A 22383-nucleotide genomic window follows, 5' to 3' on the forward strand; every position below is an offset into this window, starting at 1 on the left:
AGTGGGATTAAAATAAAAGCACAGAGTGGTGATGTGGGCCGGCTGTTGCCTGGTTTATGCTGGAGATGCACTCAGAGCCATGCATTTCACATTTCATCCCAGTGTGCTGATAATGAGCAAAGTGAAATGGACAAATTTTATGGTCAGATAAGCAGTTATCAGCAGAGAAGCGGTTTATAAGCCGCTGCATCTCTCGAGCCCAAATTCATTTTGGAGCTATCTGTGCTTACGCGGTTTTGTCAGTGAGGGACCCCTGTAGCGCTGCGATAGAGCTGAGAATTCACCACAGACTTCAGGCATGTCATGGGGGGGAAGATAAGAATATTAAACAGGATGACGTACTCCTACATTGCTCTCAAACCAATAACTTTGGGCTGGGAATAAGAACAGAGCACATTAGTTTAGAGGCTGGAGTTTCTAATTCTCAAGACAGGGAAAGTTGTGGAGAAAGCTTTCATGATTAAAGTTACTGCAAAGATGAAATGAGTTTATAACACAGCAGTGCACTACGGCGACAAACAGACTTATTTGCGCAGATTTATTGAGGATTCAATGACATGGTCACTAAGAATTAACTATGTGTAAACTTGAACTAAAACAAACACCACTGAATACCATCTATGAAAACAAGTGTTGCCTTTTTAGTATGAACATTTCATGATCAAAGGACCATGAAAATAGAATATAATCATGTTACATTACTGTATACGGAAACGTATTAATATTTATAAGATTATATTAAGCACAAACATCAGTAGATGTAGAAAAAAATTGCATGCTACTACATTATCACTTGATATACCTCTGATAATGGAACTGATCAGAAAAAAATATATAAATTCTTATTGTCAATGTGTGTGAGGGTTGAACAGTGATGGACGAATATGTGTAATGTCACTGTTAAAAGAAAAGCACGTATCTACAAAATAGTAAGGAAAAAACCTTCTTAACTTTCAATAGAAGTCAATGTAAAAGATTTTTTTTCCAAGTAATTTTGGAGCATTTCTATTGGTCCATTCATTGTGAAATATCCACACAGTGTGAGGGACATCTGCTGTGTTCTAATTAGGTAGCAAAGAACAAACTGACAAAAATAAAGCTACATGTTCTTCCTCGGACAGTGATGATATGTGTGTGCAAGTGTCAGTCTACTACAGTGGCCGAAAGTCCAGTTCTAGGGGTTTAATTTTCTAAACAGATAATCTACTCCCTAACCTAATGCACTGATTAATGGAGCACAGGGGCTGTTGTATAGTGTACAGATTGTAAATTTGATGCCAACAGCTAACATCACTGTACTGAACTAAGGGCTGAGGTATCTGTGATAGATATAAACCATTCCTGAGATGCTGTTTAGAAGATACCGCAACATCATAAATGCTGATGAGAATTCATTTGTCACTTGACATAAATAATAGATTCTTTGACAAGCGCAGTTTTTCATTTAGTAATTATAGTCTTGTGGGAAATATTCTATTTTGAGTTATCACACTTTGCCTTGGTATAGTGCATTCAAATACAGCATTAATGTCCAAAAGCACTGGTGAAGGATGATTTTTTTTCCCCATCAAATGAACGTATTGAGCCTTAAGCTCTCTGCATTTATCAGTTTGACAATGCATTTGGATGCTGAATGCAAATGAGTGGAAATTAATTATGCAAAACAAATGATAAGCAAAGCATTGCTGTACTTAATTTGGTACACTTGCCATGATTTATCTGAACATTTGAAAGAGAAGGCGCCCAGAGACCTTGTGCTGCACGTAACAGTGCTGTGTATTTATCAACAAGCTATATATGTATATCAGTGGTGATTGCTCTAAGACTGCAAGGGAAGCTCAGCTTCCCCTAAAATGTAAAAAAATATGTGATCAAATATATACTGTTGTGTGTACATGTCATTGAATAAATATGCACTACAACGCGCTCAACTTTTGTTCAGAATCAGCTTCTTATCACTGGTAAAGACGCGTCTTTCCTCTCAATCATTCCCGCAGTTTCACAGTGTTTTAAATGGCGTCCACAGAGTTCAATAGCGAAGCAGCGAAGTGCAGCGAAACAAGACGAGTCATTGGATAAATGCTGGGCTTTGTCCCGCCCATCGGACGCTCAGCTTTTCTGGGGGTCTATGGGGCAGTGGGCTGGCCTCGGCTGGCCCGGACGCTCAGCTTCTGCATGATGATTGGATGATCTGTCTGAGGCTGAATCCCTTTTTGATTGACAGCGAAATGAGCGAATCAGCGATCCTTTGGTGTAAAGATCCGTGGGAGCACAGGCGGAGGGTAGAATTTACGTATAAATAAACCGACACGTGATGATTAATGATGTAGGCCGAAATTGAGCTTCCCCTCCTTGAAAGACCAGCATCTGCCACTGATGTATGTATATATATATATATATATATATATATATATACACACACAGACACACACACATACGTTAGCTACTTGTAATTTTATACACTGTACCACAAAAGGCCTAAGTACTGTCTCTTGCTTTTCAGGGAAAATGTTATTCACAGCTGCGCTGTGTTGATCTTATAGAACATTCACACTGAGGACACACTGGGATAAATTGCTCCAGGCAGTGTTGTAGAGGACAACCAGGGACGTTACAAGACAGCCTACAAATGTCACTGGGCTCATGTCCTCACATCAAACATGGTGTTAAAGTGCTCAATATTGATGTTCTCCACAGAGGGAATACTGCATTATACAGGCCCATTATAAGACGATTAAATCTATTAGTTACTGCTGTGCTGCTCGCAAATCAGCTGCCCATTGGAGAGCGGAAAATCATTTTTAAACTTCAATAAGTTACAAACAGTGGCAAAACCTCTCTGTAATCCATGTTGCCCCAGGCAGCAATAAGACTGGATGCAATTACACAGACAAAATTCATGACAAAAGAAATGTAAATTGCTGCTAAATGATGAAACTGGAAAGAAAAAAAAGGACAGGGACAGTGCTTTTTTAGTACTCCCCTCACACACACACACACACACTCTCTCTCCCTCTGTCTCTCTCTCTCTCTCTCTGTCTCTCTCTCTCTCACACACACACACACACACTCCTGATATAGTACCTGCAGGTATGGTAATATAATTTTCTGTAGCCCAGGCTTCATAATAACTTTGTACCATCCTGGCCACATGTGAGATTAAAGAATCATGTTTATTCACATTTATGACATTTAAAGCTTGTTAACTGGTATACTACAACAACATTACTACCCCTGCAAACAGACACAGTCTGACTGATCAAGACTATAAATGAGCATGAGGAGTACCATCTTTAAACCAGTAATACCAGCAACACAGACCAAGGAGTCAAATAACTGAATAAAATAATTTATATGTTGGTGAAAGCATACATGTGAAAAGGCCTCCTTATAAAACACAGTCACCAAAACAACAAACACCAATGTATCTGAGTTTGTCCACTTTTTGAAACATATTATAGCTTGGTTATATAAGCTTTATAGATCCCTCTAGATACATGGCTACACGTTTTTCACTACCACATCTCCCACACAAATGTAGCTGGTATATCACAAAACCCCATCTCTTAAAGGAGCAGTAAAAATTACATTTTTTAAAGGTGACATTCATGATTTTAACCAAAAACCACTTTTTATAAAATCCAGAAGACATTTCCTCAACATATGCTGCTGTCCAGTCTATTTGTGTGCTGGAAACCAACCTAATGTTTTATGAAACCCTAATGTCAGTAAACAAGGAAATGAACAAAGTGGCTTGGTCAGATATAGGCCGTCTTTCTTTGTGCATGGCAGAGAAACAATGAAGAGACCTCCAAATACTGAAAATTATGAAAAGAGATGAATAAAATGAAATATTCTTTCATCTCTAAAGAATATTTCTTTATAACTGCTCCAAATGTGGGTACTCTTATTTTATTATTATTATTATTATTATTATTATTATTATTATTATTATTATTATTATTATTATTATTATTATTATTATTATTATTATTATTGGGCGGCACGGTGGCGCAGCAGGTAGTGTCGCAGTCACACAGCTCCAGGGGCCTGGAGGTTGTGGGTTCGATTCCTGCTCCGGGTGACTGTCTGTGAGGAGTTGGTGTGTTCTCCCCGTGTCCGCGTGGGTTTCCTCCGGGTGCTCCGGTTTCCTCCCACAGTCCAAAAACACACGTTGCAGGTGGATTGGCGACTCGAAAGTGTCCATAGGTGTGAGTGTGTGAGTGAATGTGTGTGTGTCTGTGTTGCCCTGTGAAGGACTGGCGTCCCCTCCAGGGTGTATTCCCGCCTTGCGCCCGATGATTCCAGGTAGGCTCTGGACCCACCGCGACCCTAAATTGGATAAGCGGTTACAGATAATGGATGGATTATTATTATTTTATTTATTTATTTATTTTTTGCTGTTTCACATTATTTAGGTAGGATCTCACTCTATATTTGGGAGACTGCATGAAAGTAAACACAGTGAAAGTGTAAAAGGCGCTGAGCTTATGATCATAAACCAGAGAGAACTGCAGTTCCCCTCTATCAGATGTTGCCATTAAAACTCAATAGATATATTGAAAGATATGGTGTGACTCCTTAGGGTAAGATCTTGTTACATTTATAATATTAAAGTTCCCTTGCTCCAGTAAAGGTAAACCTTAAGAATGTCTATAATTTGATTGCAAGTTACTGATACCTGTTTGTAATGAATCCGTAATAATACATGTCATGAACGGTATGTTGTGTTTTTGTGGTACTGTAGCTTGAAGAAATCAGTGGGCTGGGAACCAGTGGATGCTGATTGGCTGCAGCTTCTGAGGTCGTTAGACTGAAGTAGGAACTTGCTTTTGAACAGAGTCTTCACTTTGTGTCCTGGCTGGTAAGGTAAAAGCCTCTGAGAAACACTGCATTTTATGCACTTTCTAAATGCCGAAATTAACAGAAATATGAAATGTGATATTTCAGTGTAATTAGAGCAAACTACGGCTCACGTATTTCTTACTGTCTCTTCAAAACATCGGTTGCTGTAGCATTTCTGCAGAGATCGCCTAGCAACAGTGTTGTCTGACTGTTTGGTAGCATTTCATTGGTCTATTTTGTGTGGGCTGTGTTGTGATTGGACGGATTTGATGTCTGTCTTTCTCTGGTCAAAACAGAACTACAGGAACATAGCTGATGTGTTGGCATTTGGCGAGGCGTTGTTGTCCTAGTCCACAGTAAATCAAATATCTATTTCTATTGGTGGACTGCTTTCGTCTATTGACGTCTTAGCCAATCGTAGCACAGGAGGCGAGATTTATTGTTGTTTTCTGTCCAATTATGGCTGTAAGAGGCTACAAAAGGCGGGGCTTGGCGGAATACGTTTGAAAAACGAACGCCTTAATGTCCACAAGTACACAAAAACTGTTCAACGTGGCATTAATTCACACTGAACTTAAAAAATACGTATTATTTATTTAAAACAAGTTCGTTTATATTTTTAGATAAAGACCTCTGTTGCCAGCACTGGCATTTCTTACACGTCTTTTTTGGGCTTATTTGTGAACGTTGTGCTCTTCAGTTCTAGCCCCAGAAATCTTACTTTAAAGTGCCATGGGTTCTCTGGTTTAGGATTAATGGCTATAAAAGTGTTTAAAATTAATATTTCTCACTTGAATATATGAACCTTTTGGTTTGGTATTCTATAATATTTTAGAATTAGATGTCAACCTTAGTACAGTTTGAGTAGCTTCTTACTACATAATTAACAACATATTTATACATTCATTTAAATATGGTGGCGCAGCAGGTAGTGTCGCAGTCACACAGCTCCAGGGACCTGGAGGTTGTGGGTTCCATTCCCGCTCCGGGTGACTGTCTGTGAGGAGTTGGTGTGTTCTTCCCGTGTCTGTGTGGGTTTCCTCCGGGTGACTGTCTGTGAGGAGTTGGTGTGTTCTCCCTGTGTCTGTGTGGGTTTCCTCCCGGTGCTCCAGTTTCCTCCCACAGTCCAAAAACACACGTTGGTAGGTGGATTGGCGACTCAAAAGTGTCCGTTGGTGTGAGCGAATGTGTGTGTGTGTCTGTGTTGCCCTGTGAAGGACTGGCGCCCTCTCCAGGGTGTATTCCCGCCTTGCGCCCAATGATTCCAGGTAGGCTCTGGACCCACCGCGACCCTGAATTGGATAAGCGGTTGAATGAATAAATATGGTGCAGCAGGTAATGTCACAGTCACACAGCTCTAGGGACCTGCAGGTTGTGGGTTCAAGTCCCATTCCGGGTGACTGTCTGTGAGGTTTCCCCCCACGGTTCAAAAGTTGGTAGGTGGATTGGCGACTCAAAAGTGTCCATAGGTGTGAGTGTACATGTGAGTGTGTGTTGCCCTGTGAAGGACTGGCGCCCCCTACAGGGAGTGATCCTGCCTTGTGTTCAGTGATTCCAGGTGGGCTCCGGACCCTCTGCGACCCTGAACTGGATAAGTGGTTACAGATAATGAATGAATGAATTTAAATATGAATGTTAATTTTAAGGTTCAATCTGTATGAATCTCCTAAATATCTCTGAAGTGTATTTATTGTTCACAGCAGGATATGACATGAAATGGTTACAAAATGTGTTTACATTTTAACAATTGAATTGTGATTACATTTTTTACAAAATTTTACAACTGTCATTTCTTTCTCATACTCCCAATACACTCATGTCAGCATAATACACACTAACACATCCCCACCATCAGTGTCACTGCAGTGAAGACAATGATGTAACTTCTCTAATAATAACTTGTTATGTGGGGGTCCTGATCAATGAAAAACAGAAATGAAAAAGCCAAAAAGACTGCAGTATGTAACGACTGTAGAACTTCACTTTGCACCTGTATAAATTGGAGCCAACAAAATGGACAGTGATTGTAGAAACAAGGAGATGGCTTTAATGTAGTGGCCGATCGGTGTATATAAAATTCTCAGTGCCCGAGGTGCTAATTTTAATCTTGAATCTCTTTCACTTTGAAACCTTTGTAGTGGGGCAGCATTAAAGAGATTCTGCTCTCAATCTGAGTCTTCAAAGCAGCAGCGTACACAGCCTCTGGCTAACTCTGGCCCTATTTTGGATCGTCCACATCTTCTCCAGCTCTCATCACTGCGCATTTCACTGTGGCTAGAAAAAGTTCTTTTTTTATTATTATTATTTTGGTTCAGGATCTATGATGTGCAGCCTTCTTTTATTAAGTGGCGATGGTTGGAATTACCAATAGAGTTGTCCTTGTGGGAAGCCTCTATTAGTCATATTTATCCTGGAGCAGAAAAAAAGGTCATTCATGGCCATTTGAGGAATTGGCTAATGACATGCTCAGTGAAACCCTTTGCTTCCTGGCCCCAAAGCTGAATCTTCAAAAGGAAGACTGCCTGAAGAGTGCCTGAAGGTGCGGGAGCGTTCAGCAGCCCTTGTCCACTTCCTGCACTGGTCACAGTCTTTTGGAGAGTAAGCATTTTGTCATGTGGGGTGGGATGCCCTGAGGGTCTACTCTGTGTTGGGTAAACGCTCTAATAGTTGTCTTCCTCTGTTGTCTTTGTGAAAGTCGTTCATCCTTTTCCGCCTTGTTTTTTTTTCCCCCTTCTTGTTGCATGCTGACACGCTGTAATTACATCACCTTAAGGTAGAGATTAAAAGCATAAAGAGCTGGATGACTGCAATTCCTACTGATGTATTTCACATAGGCAGTCTTGGGGGAGCTGTGAGCCCCTACAGTCGTCCTTCATGAATGGCTACAGTGGGTAAATGTCTTTGTGATGCTCTACTTTCTCGCCCTTCCTCTGCACCTCTACAGCTTATGCTGATCAGTTTGATGGTGCTCGCTGTGCCTACCCACATTTCCTCAGAGGAGCACCAGTTTATGAGTCAAAGCGGAGTGGGCCAGAGGTCCTCTACTTGATTTCTCTGGGAGTGAATAGGTCAGAGGACTTTAAACATCATCAGAAACACAGGCTTGCCCTTTGGCTCATGCTTGCTTTTTCCCAATCTGTAACAAAGGCAGTGGTATTGATTGGAAATACTATTGCAAGGTGGTGCAGGGATGGAATCTTAATAGAAGCTTCCCTGCCTGATTCATAGCAAAGCTCTAGTGAATGTTCCTGTGCAGTTAATGCACGTATAAAGAAAATAGGTTGGAAAAATAGCCTCCAAACCAATATGGGAATGTGTAAATAAGTAACCTAGCGCTAGGCTGGTTTTTGTCCTCCCGCGCTTCTTCCACAGTTGCTATGGAAATCAATCAGAGACACTGAAAGCCCCTTTCCTGTAGATGTGATGGTCAAAATAGCTGCAGAATTTAAATGGGAGATGGACGTGGAACGTAAACTTCAACTGAGTTTCAGGATTCGGTTTCTGTTAACGTCTGCGGAGAAGGTTTGAAAATAAAATTAAACCCTTTTAATGGTCTACACTGAACAGTATGAATTAGGAACCAGGAAGCCAGCTCCAGTGATCTTAGAGTTGCACTTTGTAGTCCTACAATTACAGACTAGAGTTTAGTCCACCTGTTTCTCTGCATTCTTCCTTATCCCCATTTCAGCCTGCTCTTCAAAGGCCAGAACCACCACAGAGCAGGTGTGATTGGGGTGGTGGATCATTCTCAGTGCTGTCGTGACACTGACGTTGTGTCGCCCAATACTGAGGGTTTTAAAAACTCTAGCAGCACTGCTGTGTCTGATCCATGCATACCAGCAAAACACACACTAACACACCACCACCACATCAGAGTCACTGCAGTGCTGAAAATGATCCACCACCCAAACCATTTTTGCTCTCTGGTGGTTCTGTGGGGGGTTCCCATGTGGAATGTACACCAATTATACCAATTGTAAAAATGAACACACTGCTCCACTGCTTTTGCAGCTTTTGTTGCAGGCATGAGAAAACTGAACTGCAGAGTGGAATTACTTAATGTCAGTATTTTTTGAGATGACTCACACAATTAAAATTCACAGAGATGCATCAAGATTCCTGTTTTTATCTACTGCTAGTTAAAAAAACAGATTGAAAATCCCTTGCATATTTGGCTTTGTAAGGTATCACAGCTTATGCTGAAGTAAAAAAAAAATATTATTTGACTCGTTTGAAGAGTTTGAAATCTGGAAACTTTCAAAAAAATATCCCTGAGGACTGCAGTGTTATTTGACATTTTGAGCAGAAGGTTAGGTTTTGCAGCTCTCTCACTCTCTCCTCACATATTCCTTTTTTTCTACTACTCTTCTCTCAGGAAAGGATGGGGAAGAAGGATGCGAGTGCTGCCAGGCTGCCGGTCGATCAGTACCGCAAACAGATCGGTGAGTTACTCCTCTGTGGAGCTGCGTGCTTTCCTTAGGGCTTGAAAATATGCCTCTTTGTAACCTTCATCAAATATTCACACAGCAGTTTATTAAAGAGAATTGAGAAAACCACCCTTTTCTCCCTTATTTCAGCAGTTTAATTTTTCCTTTCACAGATTGTAATAAAACACAGAGAACTGAAATCAAGAGACCTGGGTCAGATTAGGTCCCTCAACAAAAAGTCCCCTTGACATTAATGAATCATGAGACATTTGGTTTGGCACAGTTGTGTGTCACTCTGACCCTCCCACACACAAAATGGCACAGTGTTATGCCTGTTTCTTTGGATCTTTTTTGTTACCACATATTTGCTCTTTTCATTCCTACAAAACAAGAAATGTAACAAAGGCACAGACACTGTGTAATGGACAGAGGGAATATTAAGGAGTATTTTAAAAGGAATGCAATCATAAAATAAAAATATTTTTGAAAAATAATGTATAATACGTTTTGAACCAATCTCTAAAGCCAGGATTCTGTGTGCTCTGTGTCTTGCTTAACATTGTGAAGACCCAGAGAATACGACCTAAACAGGTTGTATGAATGTCATTCAGTATAACCAAACCAAACACAAGTCAATGTTCTAGTGTAAGGATGGTCGATATGGACAAAATTCATATCACAATATAGCTCTTAATTTTGGTCGATAGGATATAATCTTGATATCAATATAAACAACATAAAATTCACTGAAACACTTCAAAGAACCAACAAGAATATGTAATGCCTGTCAGTCAGTGATATATAATGTATATTAAAATATTGAAAATGTGTTTAAAAATCATATCATTTTTTTACTGAAACCTTTTACATTGTGATATTTATTGATATTGAATTATTGTCCAGTCTTATCCTAGGGTGAGTTGACTTAAAACAGGACTACATTAGAATCTTACAAGTAAATATTTATTTGGTGAGTTCATTATAATTTGCTCATCATCTTACAACGTTACAATCGAAGATCAAACTTAAACTTCTTAAAGTTCCTTCTTCGCTCATGCTGCAAACTCACTTTGGTGCAGATTTTCACACCCATATTAAAGCATGCTGTACGTAGTGAAGTAAACTGAAATAGACTCGCTCATGAGTTTTTATATAGTAAAATGCACAAAACCACAAGCCAAGAAAAGATACATGTGCTACATGTGAAGAGTAGCTTTATTAAAGAGCATCCAATGCTTGTCAGTCGAAACATGCACAGGCAGAAAGAAGAAAAGAACAGAACAAGTGTCAATCACTAATATCACAGAGGAATATAAGCTCTGAGAACCTCAGGCTATAGAGGAGAGCAGGGCAAAGAGTTTTATTTTTATGTGAATAAAAGAGATTCAAGTAGAACTTCTTCTTTACGAATTCCAACAGCAAGTTTCAAAACTGATGTTTCACAGCAATTGGACATACATTTCTTTAGATTCACACCGTTTACATAGCATAAATTCAACTTTTTTATACTAGGTTGTAGGGCTGGGCGATATGGCCCAAAATAACATTGTGATATTTCAGTTTTTTTTGGCGATAACGATATTCTTGGCAATAAAATACACTGAAAACTAATTTTATCAATTTCGAGAACACACAATTGCAACAAAATAAATGTTATATTAACATTAATTGTTTTAATTTAATAATATATTTAATTTTTTATGTAAATTATATTTAATTACATTTTATTGAAGTACAAATCTAACAATTTCAAACATTCAGAATAAACAAGAAATAAATGTGTAAACATTTGCTTATTTTGTAAACAATTGTAGTTTACCAAGACTCTGAAATTTTATAAAACAAATTTAGAATATTGATATTTTATATCTAAACCACCTCCACATGACTGAAGTCACTCCTCTTTTGGAGCAAATATTTGAACGCAGAGCCAATTTCTGGCGTACATGTCGATGTGCCTAAATGACTCATGTAATGAAAGTATGCCATATTACGTGTAACTGCAATGATGCGTTTCGTAAACAGAATATCACGATAATAAAGATATAGATTTTTAAAATCATTTTTGCGATATTATTGCACATGATACGATGTGGCACTGTCCTACTAGGTTGGGATTACTGGGTTGTACCTATAAGACAAACGATTCATGTATTGTTTTTAATCAAGTGTTTTGATTTCTGCATTTTGAATATACAGTAATCCCTCGCTACTTCGCAGTTCATCTTTCGTGGATTCGCTACTTTGCGGGTTTTTTCAAGGGAGCTTTTTTACATGTATTAGACTGGGCCTGCAGGTGACAAAATATATCATTTACAAGTATTTCTTACGTACAGTACATGTATTGTTCACGTCCACATCCGAGTGAAATTTACTTACGCTAAATCACAGCTTAGGAATGACTCTATTAAAGAAACTGGTAAGATATCACATGTAGTTCCAGCTGAAAAACATAGAATGACTGTTTAATGCAAAGGGTGGGTTGTTATCAGCACAGGGAAGGTTTTAAGTAAATACTCATTAAATACATAAAAAATATCTTTCCTCTACTTCGTTTTTCCTCTACTTCGTTTTTTCGTGGGTGGTCTTCGAACTCACCCCCCGCGAAAAACGAGGGTTCACTGTAAATATTAGATGAAATGTATGTAAAATATGTTTCAATATGCTGTGGTCTTGGTGTAGATTGTGGTCAATGAACCACAGTTTAATTTGAAGTTTTGGCCAGTCACAACATATTTGCATTTACCATTTTTGAGTGAATTTGTCATAAATTCTGTGTGCTCAAAAACAAATGAACATTTAAATTTTTAGGAAACAGTGCTAAAATGTTTCCTAAACAAATGTTTTTTTTTTTTTTGTGTGTGTGTGTGGTTCTGCTCTGCTCACCAATATATATCAGAGATACTGTGTCCTAGCTGTGGGCTGGTGTGGGAGATTTGGAGTAGAAACAGCCAGGGTGGAGGTAGAGTGGAGATGGTGGTGGTGTGGGCCAATTTAAGAAAGGAAATGAATGTAGTCTCCATAGTGGTAAATGATGAGGTGTGGGCCTTTGTCCCTTGTTAGCTACGTTATCCTCATAGTTCCTGAGCAAAATATTTGAAGCAAACTTGTCTTTCCTGATTGTATTTTGGTTAAGAGGACTTATGTGAACTGTTCTTTCTTTTGTCGTGTGGAGGTGACTATAAGCCGCAGTATAGACCACTCAGATGGATATAATTTGAGATGGCTGAAGTGTGTTAGTTGTGCCTGTGCAGATGGAACTGGGCTAGGTGTTTCCTCCATGTTGTTGATCCACCGTTTCATGGTGTAGCCATAGCCTCCTGATCTGCGCAGGGCTCGTGATATCGCAGAGGCTGCATCTCAGTCAGTGGTCTCCAGCGGAAAGCTCCCGTCTCATGAGCCTGATTTGATGTGATCTCATTTTGCCGCCTTTAGTAGGGTTATTTAGCTTGTTGTGCACCGTCACCTTCTCTCATTGTGCCTCTGCCGCAAGACTGTGGAAGCAACATAACAAGCTGAACACCTGCTGGATCCACCGAATCTCAGACATATTCTATTTTGTTTTCTATCCTTTCCAATCTCATCAATTCAGAGACATAACAGCGGGTTATGGGCGATAAGAGTTCCCCTCTACCACCTCCCCCCCGTCTCGGTTTTGCTTTGAAAAGAGCCTCCATCAGCCAATTTCAGCGAATCGCTGTTTAACAAAAAGAAAAGTCGCCCGAAATAGCTCAAAGCGACACAAAGGAAAGAATACACATCGTAATTTGAAATCGCAATGGGAAGGTAATTTATGTCCTGTCAGGTTTAGCTCTTTCTTTTTTTTTCCCAAGCGGGTGAGCTTTTGTGATGTCAAGCGTCTTGATGTTGACACACTGTCCTTAAATACTATCATTACTCCTCATAATGGAGTGTAGAGAGCTGTCACCTAGCGGAGCCATCGTCTGTGTGTTAGCGGTCATTCAGCTGGAGATATGATGGCTCTCACTCTCTGCTCTTTCTGGCTTTGTCACGCAGTTATCCCATAGGCAAACAACTTCGGTCTCCACTTTGCTGTGTGTTCTTGGGGGTTCTCGAGGCGTCTCAGCTTTTGTATTTGTGTGTGTGTGTGTGTGTGTATGTGATTTTGTGTATTTTTTTTCTCCTCTGCTGCAGTGAAGGGCTGGTGATGTGATGTGAGAGACAAGGGCCAAATGGCTCTCATGTGGTGGGAGTCAGCCTGCAGTGCTGTTTCCTGCTGATGGATGTTGTCAGTGTTTTGCCTTCCTCTCTCTCTCTCTCCCTCTCCCTCTCTCTCTCTCTCTCTCTCTCTCTCTCTCTCTCTCTCTCTCTCTCAAGCACAGTGGCCTGTCACCGGACTGTCAGTGCTGCCAGTACACCCCAGCCCCCGGCCAGGATTTTGGGCTGTCCTCTCCAATCACGCATCACACTGCTTTTAACTTTAATTTTGAACAACGTTGCCCATAGCCCTGTCACAAAGGTTCTGCGCTCCTCTGTGTGAGGCAGGAGTGTGAGAGCCGGCTGTGTGCTTCAGCATCCTGCCGCTTTGTGCACCTGCCTTTTTTGCCAAAGACAAACCTGTCAGTCGTTGTGCTCTTGATTGCTTTTTTTTTCCTCTCCCCCGCCTCCTGCACTCCTTCATTGAGCATGTAATTGGTCACTGCTACACACAAATTGTGCACCCGTCTGATCCTTTCCTCGAGCTGCTTCAACATGGGAACTCGTCTCTAAAAAGAGCAATAATTGCATGGCACTTTATCCAGCACGCACTGGAAAGTGTTTTCTCCTCTGTTAATCAAATGCAATTTGATTGTGCCAGGAGAAAGCGCTGGACTGGATCTGAGGTCCAATTGAAGCTGGACTGGATGTTCTTCTGGAGCTAGATTAGAGAGCTATTTGATGCTGGATGATATATCCATTTCATGTTGGTCTGGAGGGTGTTCTTTCAGAGCTAGTCTGATGTTTCATTTGGAGCTGAACCAAAGGTCCATTTGAAGCCAGAGATCCACTTGAAGCTGGACTAGAAATCCATTTGACGCTGAATTAAATGCCCTGGAATTTGAATCTGTACCGAAATTTCCGCAATTTGAGGCAGAACTGGAGCCATCATAACTTGAAGCTGAACTGGAGGTAAAATGTGATGCGGAAATGAGGAACCTTTTGATGCTAAGCTGGAGTTTCATTTGAAGGTCAGCAGGTCTTTCAGAAAAGATTTGCTTGTAACTGGAATTGAAAGCTCAACTGGAGGCAGCTTAAATTGAAGCTGAATCAGAGGCACCACAAATTGAAGATTGACACGAGAAGAGAGGAGATCCATATTATGTTCAGCTGGAGGTTCATTTGATGTTGGATTGGAGGTCCTTCAAAAGGTTAGATGTGTCTTCTGAAGATACATCAACTCTGTAAGACAGTCTACTTCATCAGATTTATCTGGACACATTTCTGTATGACGGGCCGAGCTTGTTTATACCGTAGAGCGCTGGAGTATTTGGGATGGTATGACCTGCTGGAGGTAGCCTGGATCACGATGGCTTGGATGCTCAGAGGCTCTCCTCTCTCCTGCAGAAGAACGATTTGAACACAGCCGTGATGAAGCCAAGAGGCCAAAGCAGTGGTAGTTGCCAGCGCTGAACGCAGAGTGAAAGGCCTTGTAGAAATCAATGGCGCATGAAGCAGTGCATGAGCAAGGCCACAAAATCTCAGTGTATAAAGAATTAATTCACATTCCCACAGCAATGACTTTGATTTGGTTACGATTAACTATTCATTTGGAACAGATGGTTGAATCTGTTTGTTGTGTGCATTTGCTCCACAACAGGAAGTTTCTGCAAAAATAAGACATACACCTAATCTCTCCCTGCTGGCTGCGAACAAAATGAGGTTTGCTTTCCACACCATGTACAATTACTGCAGGTGCAACAGTGAATTGTTTTAGACGTGGAGAATGAGAGGCGAACATGATGTGCAGCGTGTATCTCTGAAGGTGTGGGCTAAGTGCTTTGAAGCTGGAATAATTGCTTTTTTATGGATGTGTGTGTTACGGCAGTGAGTGATTCACGAGATGGATGCATTCAAAGTGTTTGCCAGTGTTGTCAGTGTCGAGTGTTTCAATCTAATCTAGAAACTGCATTGGATTTAGTTGTTTTCAGTTATTGAGCAGTTTCTGAACCATTGTTTAAATGATCAGAACATTATTAAAATAATTTTTAAGTACAATCTCCACATCTGTTTCTGTCATGCAACCCATCGAAACTGTTTACCGGCAGGTTAAATTAAATAAAAAAAATCTAATTACGTGCCCCTGATCACCACAAGCAGAATTTATAAGAGTGTCAGAATTTCTCTTTTTCATCAAAACGTTATTATATAGTCCCATCTATAATAGTTCTTCTGTTGTCATGCCCCAGTGAGTGGGTAAAGAATGACATTAAGCAGTACTAGCATGCTGTAATGACTCCGGCATGTCACAATATGGACGGAAAATGGATTGTGATTCTCCATTCATAACTTTAACACTGAATGTTTTTAAAAATCTGAAGAAATTGAAAAGAAGTCTTTTATTTATGCAACTTCTGCAATGCAATTTATGTTTTTCATTTTTATCTTTGCACCACTTTAAGGAGTCATTTGTAATTTTTTAAAATTACTAAATCATAAAACGAGCAGTATCAGAGATTAAGGAAACGTGCTAAAACGAAACAATATACCGAGGCTAGTATTTTCAGTTATACCGCACAGTGCCGAATCCCAGTAAAATTTGCACACCCAGGGTTGCCAGGTATGACACAAAATAGCAGACAAAAACGCAGTATTCTGTGGCCATAGAGCCAAGAAATTGAACAGAGATAACAGTTACCAGACCAAAAAAACTTCTGCATCCCTCTAAAGAGCTCAATGACTGCAGATGGAGCACTATGAGTGGAAATACTGGCTATGTATTTAAAAGATGGAGGCAGCTTAAAACCCAGCCGGGCTATAAGAGGGATCCAGAGGCTAATTTTCTCCTGAACATGTAGAAGCAAGTTATTTCTGAAAAGGTATAAAATTACAGATGTGTGTGTGTGGATTACAGGTGTAAACACAGTGGTTTGATTGTTTCAAACAAAGAAGATGAGAAATAAGCCTTTTGTTTTAAAAGCTAACCTTAGCCTTGTTTAGTTGCACATTTAATGTGGAAAGATGCCAGTATTAGTCTTATAAAATTAGTCTAGTGAAACATTTAAGGTGGAAATGGAAAATCAAATATTAAGCTTGTAAATACAGGAAAAAATGTCAGCGGCTCGTTCACTTTTGGCCTTTTGTTAGCATTTTTCAGAAATCATGCACACGTTTCAATGTAACTAGGTAGAATATGGCACATTATTTTTACCTATGAAGGTCCAAAGTTCAAGGTCCAAACTTGTCTTGTGCTCATTCATGTAGGTTCATTATTCCTCAACTCGTGTGAGCTTCGTGTGTGGGGAGGAGGGGGAGGGGGAGGGGGGATAGACAACTCTCTCCATTGCCAACAGTGAGTGTTCCTGAGGGAACACAATGTCACCAGCCTCCGGAGGGTGGAGCTGAGCACTTGCCTCCTCCAAGACGTGATCCCAACCCACCAAACTGTTGCTAATACAGCACCACTGAACCACGATAACTAGCACCGCGAGCAGAGAGACAGGGCTGGAGTGGGGGTAGGGGACATTCTACTCACCCATAGATCGAGGTCAGTTGTGCTCTCAGGTGGCTGAGGCATCACTGGGCCTCACACTCTCTCGATGACAGGGCCAACGTTTAGACCACTAGTTACTTCATGGCAAATAAAATAGACCTGTTTCAAAATTACTTTTGTTACACATTATTTACCATTCACATATAAAATAAAACAACAATAAATTAAAATCATGTATTACGGAATTTAAATTAGACTTCAGCCCTTGTTTTATTGCCTATCCATGAACATCCATTCCCATCGCTCTGGGCAGGAATAGAGAAGCAACATATTTACCTCCCTATACCCCCTCTGCTCGGCCAGAAGGGACACCTTATGGTGGGAGAGACCTGCATCTCCCTGGGGATGGGTCACTGTCTAGCACGGACGTCTGGGGGCAGTGAGTCCTGCAGCAAGCTGTTGGAGATGAATAAGGACTGACTCTCTCCCTCTCTCTCTCCTCCATGTAAATAAGCCTTAATGAGGCAGAAGGTGCACTTGAACTGCCCGTGTGTGTGGACAGCATTCAGGGCACCTTGAGCCTGACCCTTTGCCTACCACAGGCTCTCTCTCTCACACACAAACACACACAACACCACCCCACCCCCTCCTCTCCAAGCTGTTGCCTTCCCACTTTTTTCATTCTTCCATCATCTGTTTATATTTAATTACACATACAACAACTATCCAGGCAAGCTACACTGACAAACACTCAGCTCTCTCTTCATCACACACACACACACACACACTCTGACAGGTGGCATGTGTGCCCTGTGGGTTCACTGTGGAAAAACAGCTATAACTTCTGTTTCTGTGAAGTGTCTGTGAGTGCATGTTCTTGTGAATTGTAGATAGACTCGCTCCTATAGTGGACTTCTAGGAAATGCTGGTAAAATGCTGTTGAAAAAAACTTTTGTAGAAACACCACAGCCCTCCCTCACCGGACTGATAATAATGTATTTGAGTCCATTTAGCCCTACTAAGAATACATTAATAAAACCCATTATTACCTATTGCCTATTCAAGCAATTAGTGAAGACAGCAGCTAAAGGTATGTTATATTTAAGTGCTATTAAAGACATCTGAAAGCCTTTGTATGAAATATTGCAGCCTTTCACTGAGTAATTACGGCTAATTTGGGGTTTAAATAACTCAGAGCAAAGCACCTGAGAAGAGCTGCTCTTTCCTGTATTTATACGATTATTCCACTCAGAAATGTGATGTTTGTTTCCTCTGACCCCTCTCAGGTAAACAGGATTACAAGAAAACCAAGCCAGCCCTGAGAGCCACACGGCTGAAGGCAGAGGCGAAGAGGAGCGCTCCGGGAATCAGGGTGAGGCACCTGCATGTCCTCATTCACTCTCAAATAATCGCTAATACAGGTGTAAAAAACAAAAAAATCCAGAATGATTTGAGTTCAAAAGGCTTTCAATGTTTTACTGTCATTAAATGAGTTCAATATTTTACTGTCATTGTTTCACACAATGAAACTGTTAGAGACTTCACGAGCTAATGACTGAAACAAACTACAATACAATAAACATCACAAAACAAAATGTTTATACATAGCCACCAGTAAAAAAAATACATAGAAACATACACTAATAAGCAGACTCCAGGTTCAGCTCCAGATGTTGTCTTAAATACACCTGGCCCTATAACTTAAATAAAATATTGAACATTACTTAATTTTGACTGAGTGTTTCTGTTTTAACCGGAGTATCTTTTCCCAGCATTAACATTACAGGTTTAGTAGCCCAGGACAACCACAGACCAATCACGTGTTGTAAATATCACACGAGATGCTTCTACGTCAATCAGACCCATGCATTATTATGAGCGCTTCGACTCACACAGCGGCCTCAAACAGCCGTCTGAGAAGAACACGAGTCAGAACAGAGCGTTTAACCAAGAATAGACAGAGTCTTACATGTTTATCCTTCCCACGGGCAGTTCCAAAGTCTCATAGGTTCTGACACTGTGGTGGTTATTGAAAGCAGCCGTGTGAAGAGTCACTATGAGACATTATTTAACATATTATTGAATTGTACTTGTATTTGATTTGACAGTTGCTGGCGACATAAGATGTTGATATAAGAAAATCTACTTCAGTATACAGTTTATGGCACTGAATGCAGGTTAGACATTATGATGTTCCGGACCTTTGCTTGAGTACATTTCCTCTAACAGAATTTTAATTAAATACACCTGTTCTAGAATGTTCCACCCCATTACTGCACTTGTACCAGGTTCTCCATGTTAATTTGGCTATGAATGAAGCTAATAAACCCAACTGCCAACACTGAGATGTTAGTGTGTGTTGGGAAGTGTGCTGTGGCATTTAGATCTGATTTTAATGAGCTGTTATACTGTTCGCTCTGCTTTTGTTTGCAGTTTGTTTTTAAACATTTATATTAACTAACAGAATATTTAAAAGATGGTGTGTATTGTGTCTGTCTCTAAACCTGAGACCTCTATTTTGACCGTGTTTATGTCATAGTATTCACACTGTCCCAGCTCATAGATGCTTAAATATACTGCCTACTGAGACACCTCACTATGACAGTTTGAAGAGAGCATCCCATGCTCTTGCTTTGAAGATGACTGAACCTCTTTACTATTGTTTTGCGCCTCAGAAATTTAGAGGATAATTAAATAATTAAAAAATGTGTTTAAGAGTGGGAAGTGACTCTTTTTGGTTAAAAAGTTTGGTGTCTGACCACATGTCGAATCTCCCTGGCAATAAGATCAGACGGTTTTGGATTCAGAGGAGACTGAGGAGACAGTGAGCAGGAATGAGCAGTGATACCATCTCTGTCTAAGTAGAGTGTCTCTTTAATCTGCTTTAGTAAGCTGCAGTTGCACCGGGTTTGTGTCTACAAATTTACACCTGTGAAATTTCATTCATTTCAATGATATTCACTGCAACAGGGGAATATTGCATAGATGACATCCAAGGGAATACATTTTGCCTGCAATGTTATACCATTCAACATTGGTAAACATTAATATGCAAATTTGAGTTCCTAAACAATAGCACCACTCTGTCTTCGTGACCTCTGACTGGCTAACAAGTGAAAAAACAAAGTGGCTCAGTCAGACATGCTGGGCCTCCTCTCTCTCGCTCTCTGCTCACTGCAGAGAAACTGCAAAGAGCACTCCAGACGTTGAAAATCATGAATAGAGATGAGCATATTTCTGTATTCCTGCTCCATAGCTGGGTAATATTTATGTATTTTGCTGTTTCAGGTAATTTAGGTAGGAACCCGCTGTTTTAGGAGACTGCTAACAGCATGTTAACACAGAGTTACAAATGAGTTTATGTGGTAATTCAAATAGTGAATAAAAACCTATAGACAAGTTAAATTCAGCCAAATACAAACAACAGTCATTTTTCCCCCTCAGACATACAGTTCCACCTTAAAAGACAAACAGCTTCCGAACATAAACAAACCAGGGAGAACAGCAGTTCCCCACAATAATAGAGATTGCCTTTAAAGGAAATTTAAGTAAGATTGGATTTTTTTGCTCAAATCTCAGTGGGGGTTGGGGACAGGTCCTACCCTCATCCAAAAGTTACATAGCAGTTTCTGCAGTGCTGAGCCAAATGATTTATTCTCCCTATAACAGGTCAGTGGAGCATCACAATGATTTTGTAGCTGTAAATTTAAGGTAAAATATATTACATAGTGTTCCTTTAAGGCTGGATGTAGGTTGGCAGTGGGCAGTACACAGACACTCTGTGATTCCACTACTGTGTAAATAGGTAAATTCAATTTGTATAGGTTTGTGTATGGTGTACTTTTAAATATAACCCCGAATCATGCTGAAACTAACAGAATGCAATCAAATCCTGGCCAAATCTGAGAGGACATGATGCAACAAATCATCTCTTACAGAACTGAGGATTGCACTTGTTGTGCAGTAGAGCTCCACCTTATTGAAATGGAGCCAATGTACAGCTTGATTCTCAGTGGAGTATCTCCCTGTTTCTCGCTGTCTTTCAGTTGTCAGCTGTCACACATGAATGATCAAGAGTTTGGATGTGCAACATCTCACAGCTCCTCTGTGTCTTACATCATGTTGAAACACTCTGAGTGTTATGTCTAAGGCAGTGTTTCTCAGCTCCAGCCCAGGAGTGGAGTGTAATGTAGTTGAGTAGTCCAGCCGCACTCCACACTTTTCTGTTTTTCCTGCTCCAGCACACCTGATTCAGCTCAAGAAGCACTTGATTTTTAGCTAATAATGTGACCCAGGTGCAACAACATGAGCCTGTGCAGTGCAGCTGGGCTACAGGACTGGAGGGAGCTCTTCTTGGCTTGAGCTTGGAAAAGGCAGCTAAGTTCTCTCTACTCTTGCAGACATAGACATGAGCTTGTAAAGAGAGAACACATCTGGATGTAAGTTGTTAAAAATCTGGTGCCTGATGGTGGTGAAGAGTGCTGTTTTTGTCAGAAGTTAGTTGTGTTTCTCGCAGCTGTGGACAGCTGAGGTCACTTGTCAACATTTCCCACTAACACAGTGATGACTTCTAAAGATAAAGTATACACTGGCTTTTGTAATGTTTCATTTTACCACACATTCTGAGCTCCTCAGACATCACACATACATCTGCATGTTAACTACAGATTTTTGGCGAGTCTTCTCAGAGGACCATGTAGTTTTATGTGAAACAAATGGTGAAGTAGTCACTGTTACTGGTGAAATACAGTGTTACAGCTTTTACAGTTAGAATTGTATCAGCTTCAGGTTTGCCTCACTACACTAGATGTGCACTGAACATGAATCTTTATGAACATATAGATAACGGGGACTTTGATGTGACTGGTTAAAAATGTTCTGTCTTTACTCTGTCCAACAGATTCCACTTAAAGTCATAGTTCATGATTATAATCTAGAAACACTTTATAAAATCTGTAAGATGTTTCCTCACCATTTGCCACATCTGTTTGTGTTTACAAAACCCCAGTGTCTGTAAATGAGTACAAAAAAAAACTGTCTCTGTCTGGTATGCTCTCTCTCTCTCTCTCTCTCTTTCTCTCTCTCTCTCTCTCTCTCTCTCTCTCTCTCTCTCTCTCTCTATATATATATATATATATATATATATATATATATATGGCATCTGGAGTTTTTTAGACAATGGAGGACTTAGGATTGCTCTATTCTTGCTAATAGGTATTAATAATGCCTTATTTTTGCTGTTTCCAAACTCTGGAGACGGCTAACTGCATTAGCGAAAGTGCTACAAAACTAAACAACTGGAGTTACAAATGAGGCTTTGTGATAATTCAAACTGTGATTAAAAACATACAGACGAGTTCAGCCACATACAAACCACAGTGGTTTTTCCCCCTCAAACACACTGTTCTACCTTAAAAGATGCAGAGGTTAGAACTGCGTTTCCCCGCAATCATAGATGTT

At 40.3% G+C, this 22383-nt stretch overlaps 1 protein-coding gene across 2 annotated transcripts in view; it reads left to right on the forward strand.

Annotated features, from left to right (window-relative positions):
* The window catches only part of triqk (triple QxxK/R motif containing), a 46666-nt gene that overhangs the window by 10688 nt on the left and 13595 nt on the right, over positions 1–22383 (forward strand). Inside the window, exons 2-4 of one of the 2 annotated variants that reach the window (XM_066675012.1) lie at positions 4748–4869; positions 9221–9287; positions 18210–18295. In XM_066675012.1, coding sequence (XP_066531109.1) covers positions 9227–9287; positions 18210–18295 — 147 coding nt within the window. In that variant the 5' untranslated portion in view covers positions 4748–4869; positions 9221–9226. Of the gene's footprint in view, positions 1–4747; positions 4870–9220; positions 9288–18209; positions 18296–22383 lie in introns of those variants that run through there. The other variant, XM_066675013.1, reaches the window with a different exon arrangement.

Source organism: Hoplias malabaricus, chromosome 6 (genome assembly GCF_029633855.1).
Source record: "Hoplias malabaricus isolate fHopMal1 chromosome 6, fHopMal1.hap1, whole genome shotgun sequence".
Classification (NCBI taxonomy): Eukaryota; Metazoa; Chordata; class Actinopteri; order Characiformes; family Erythrinidae; genus Hoplias; species Hoplias malabaricus.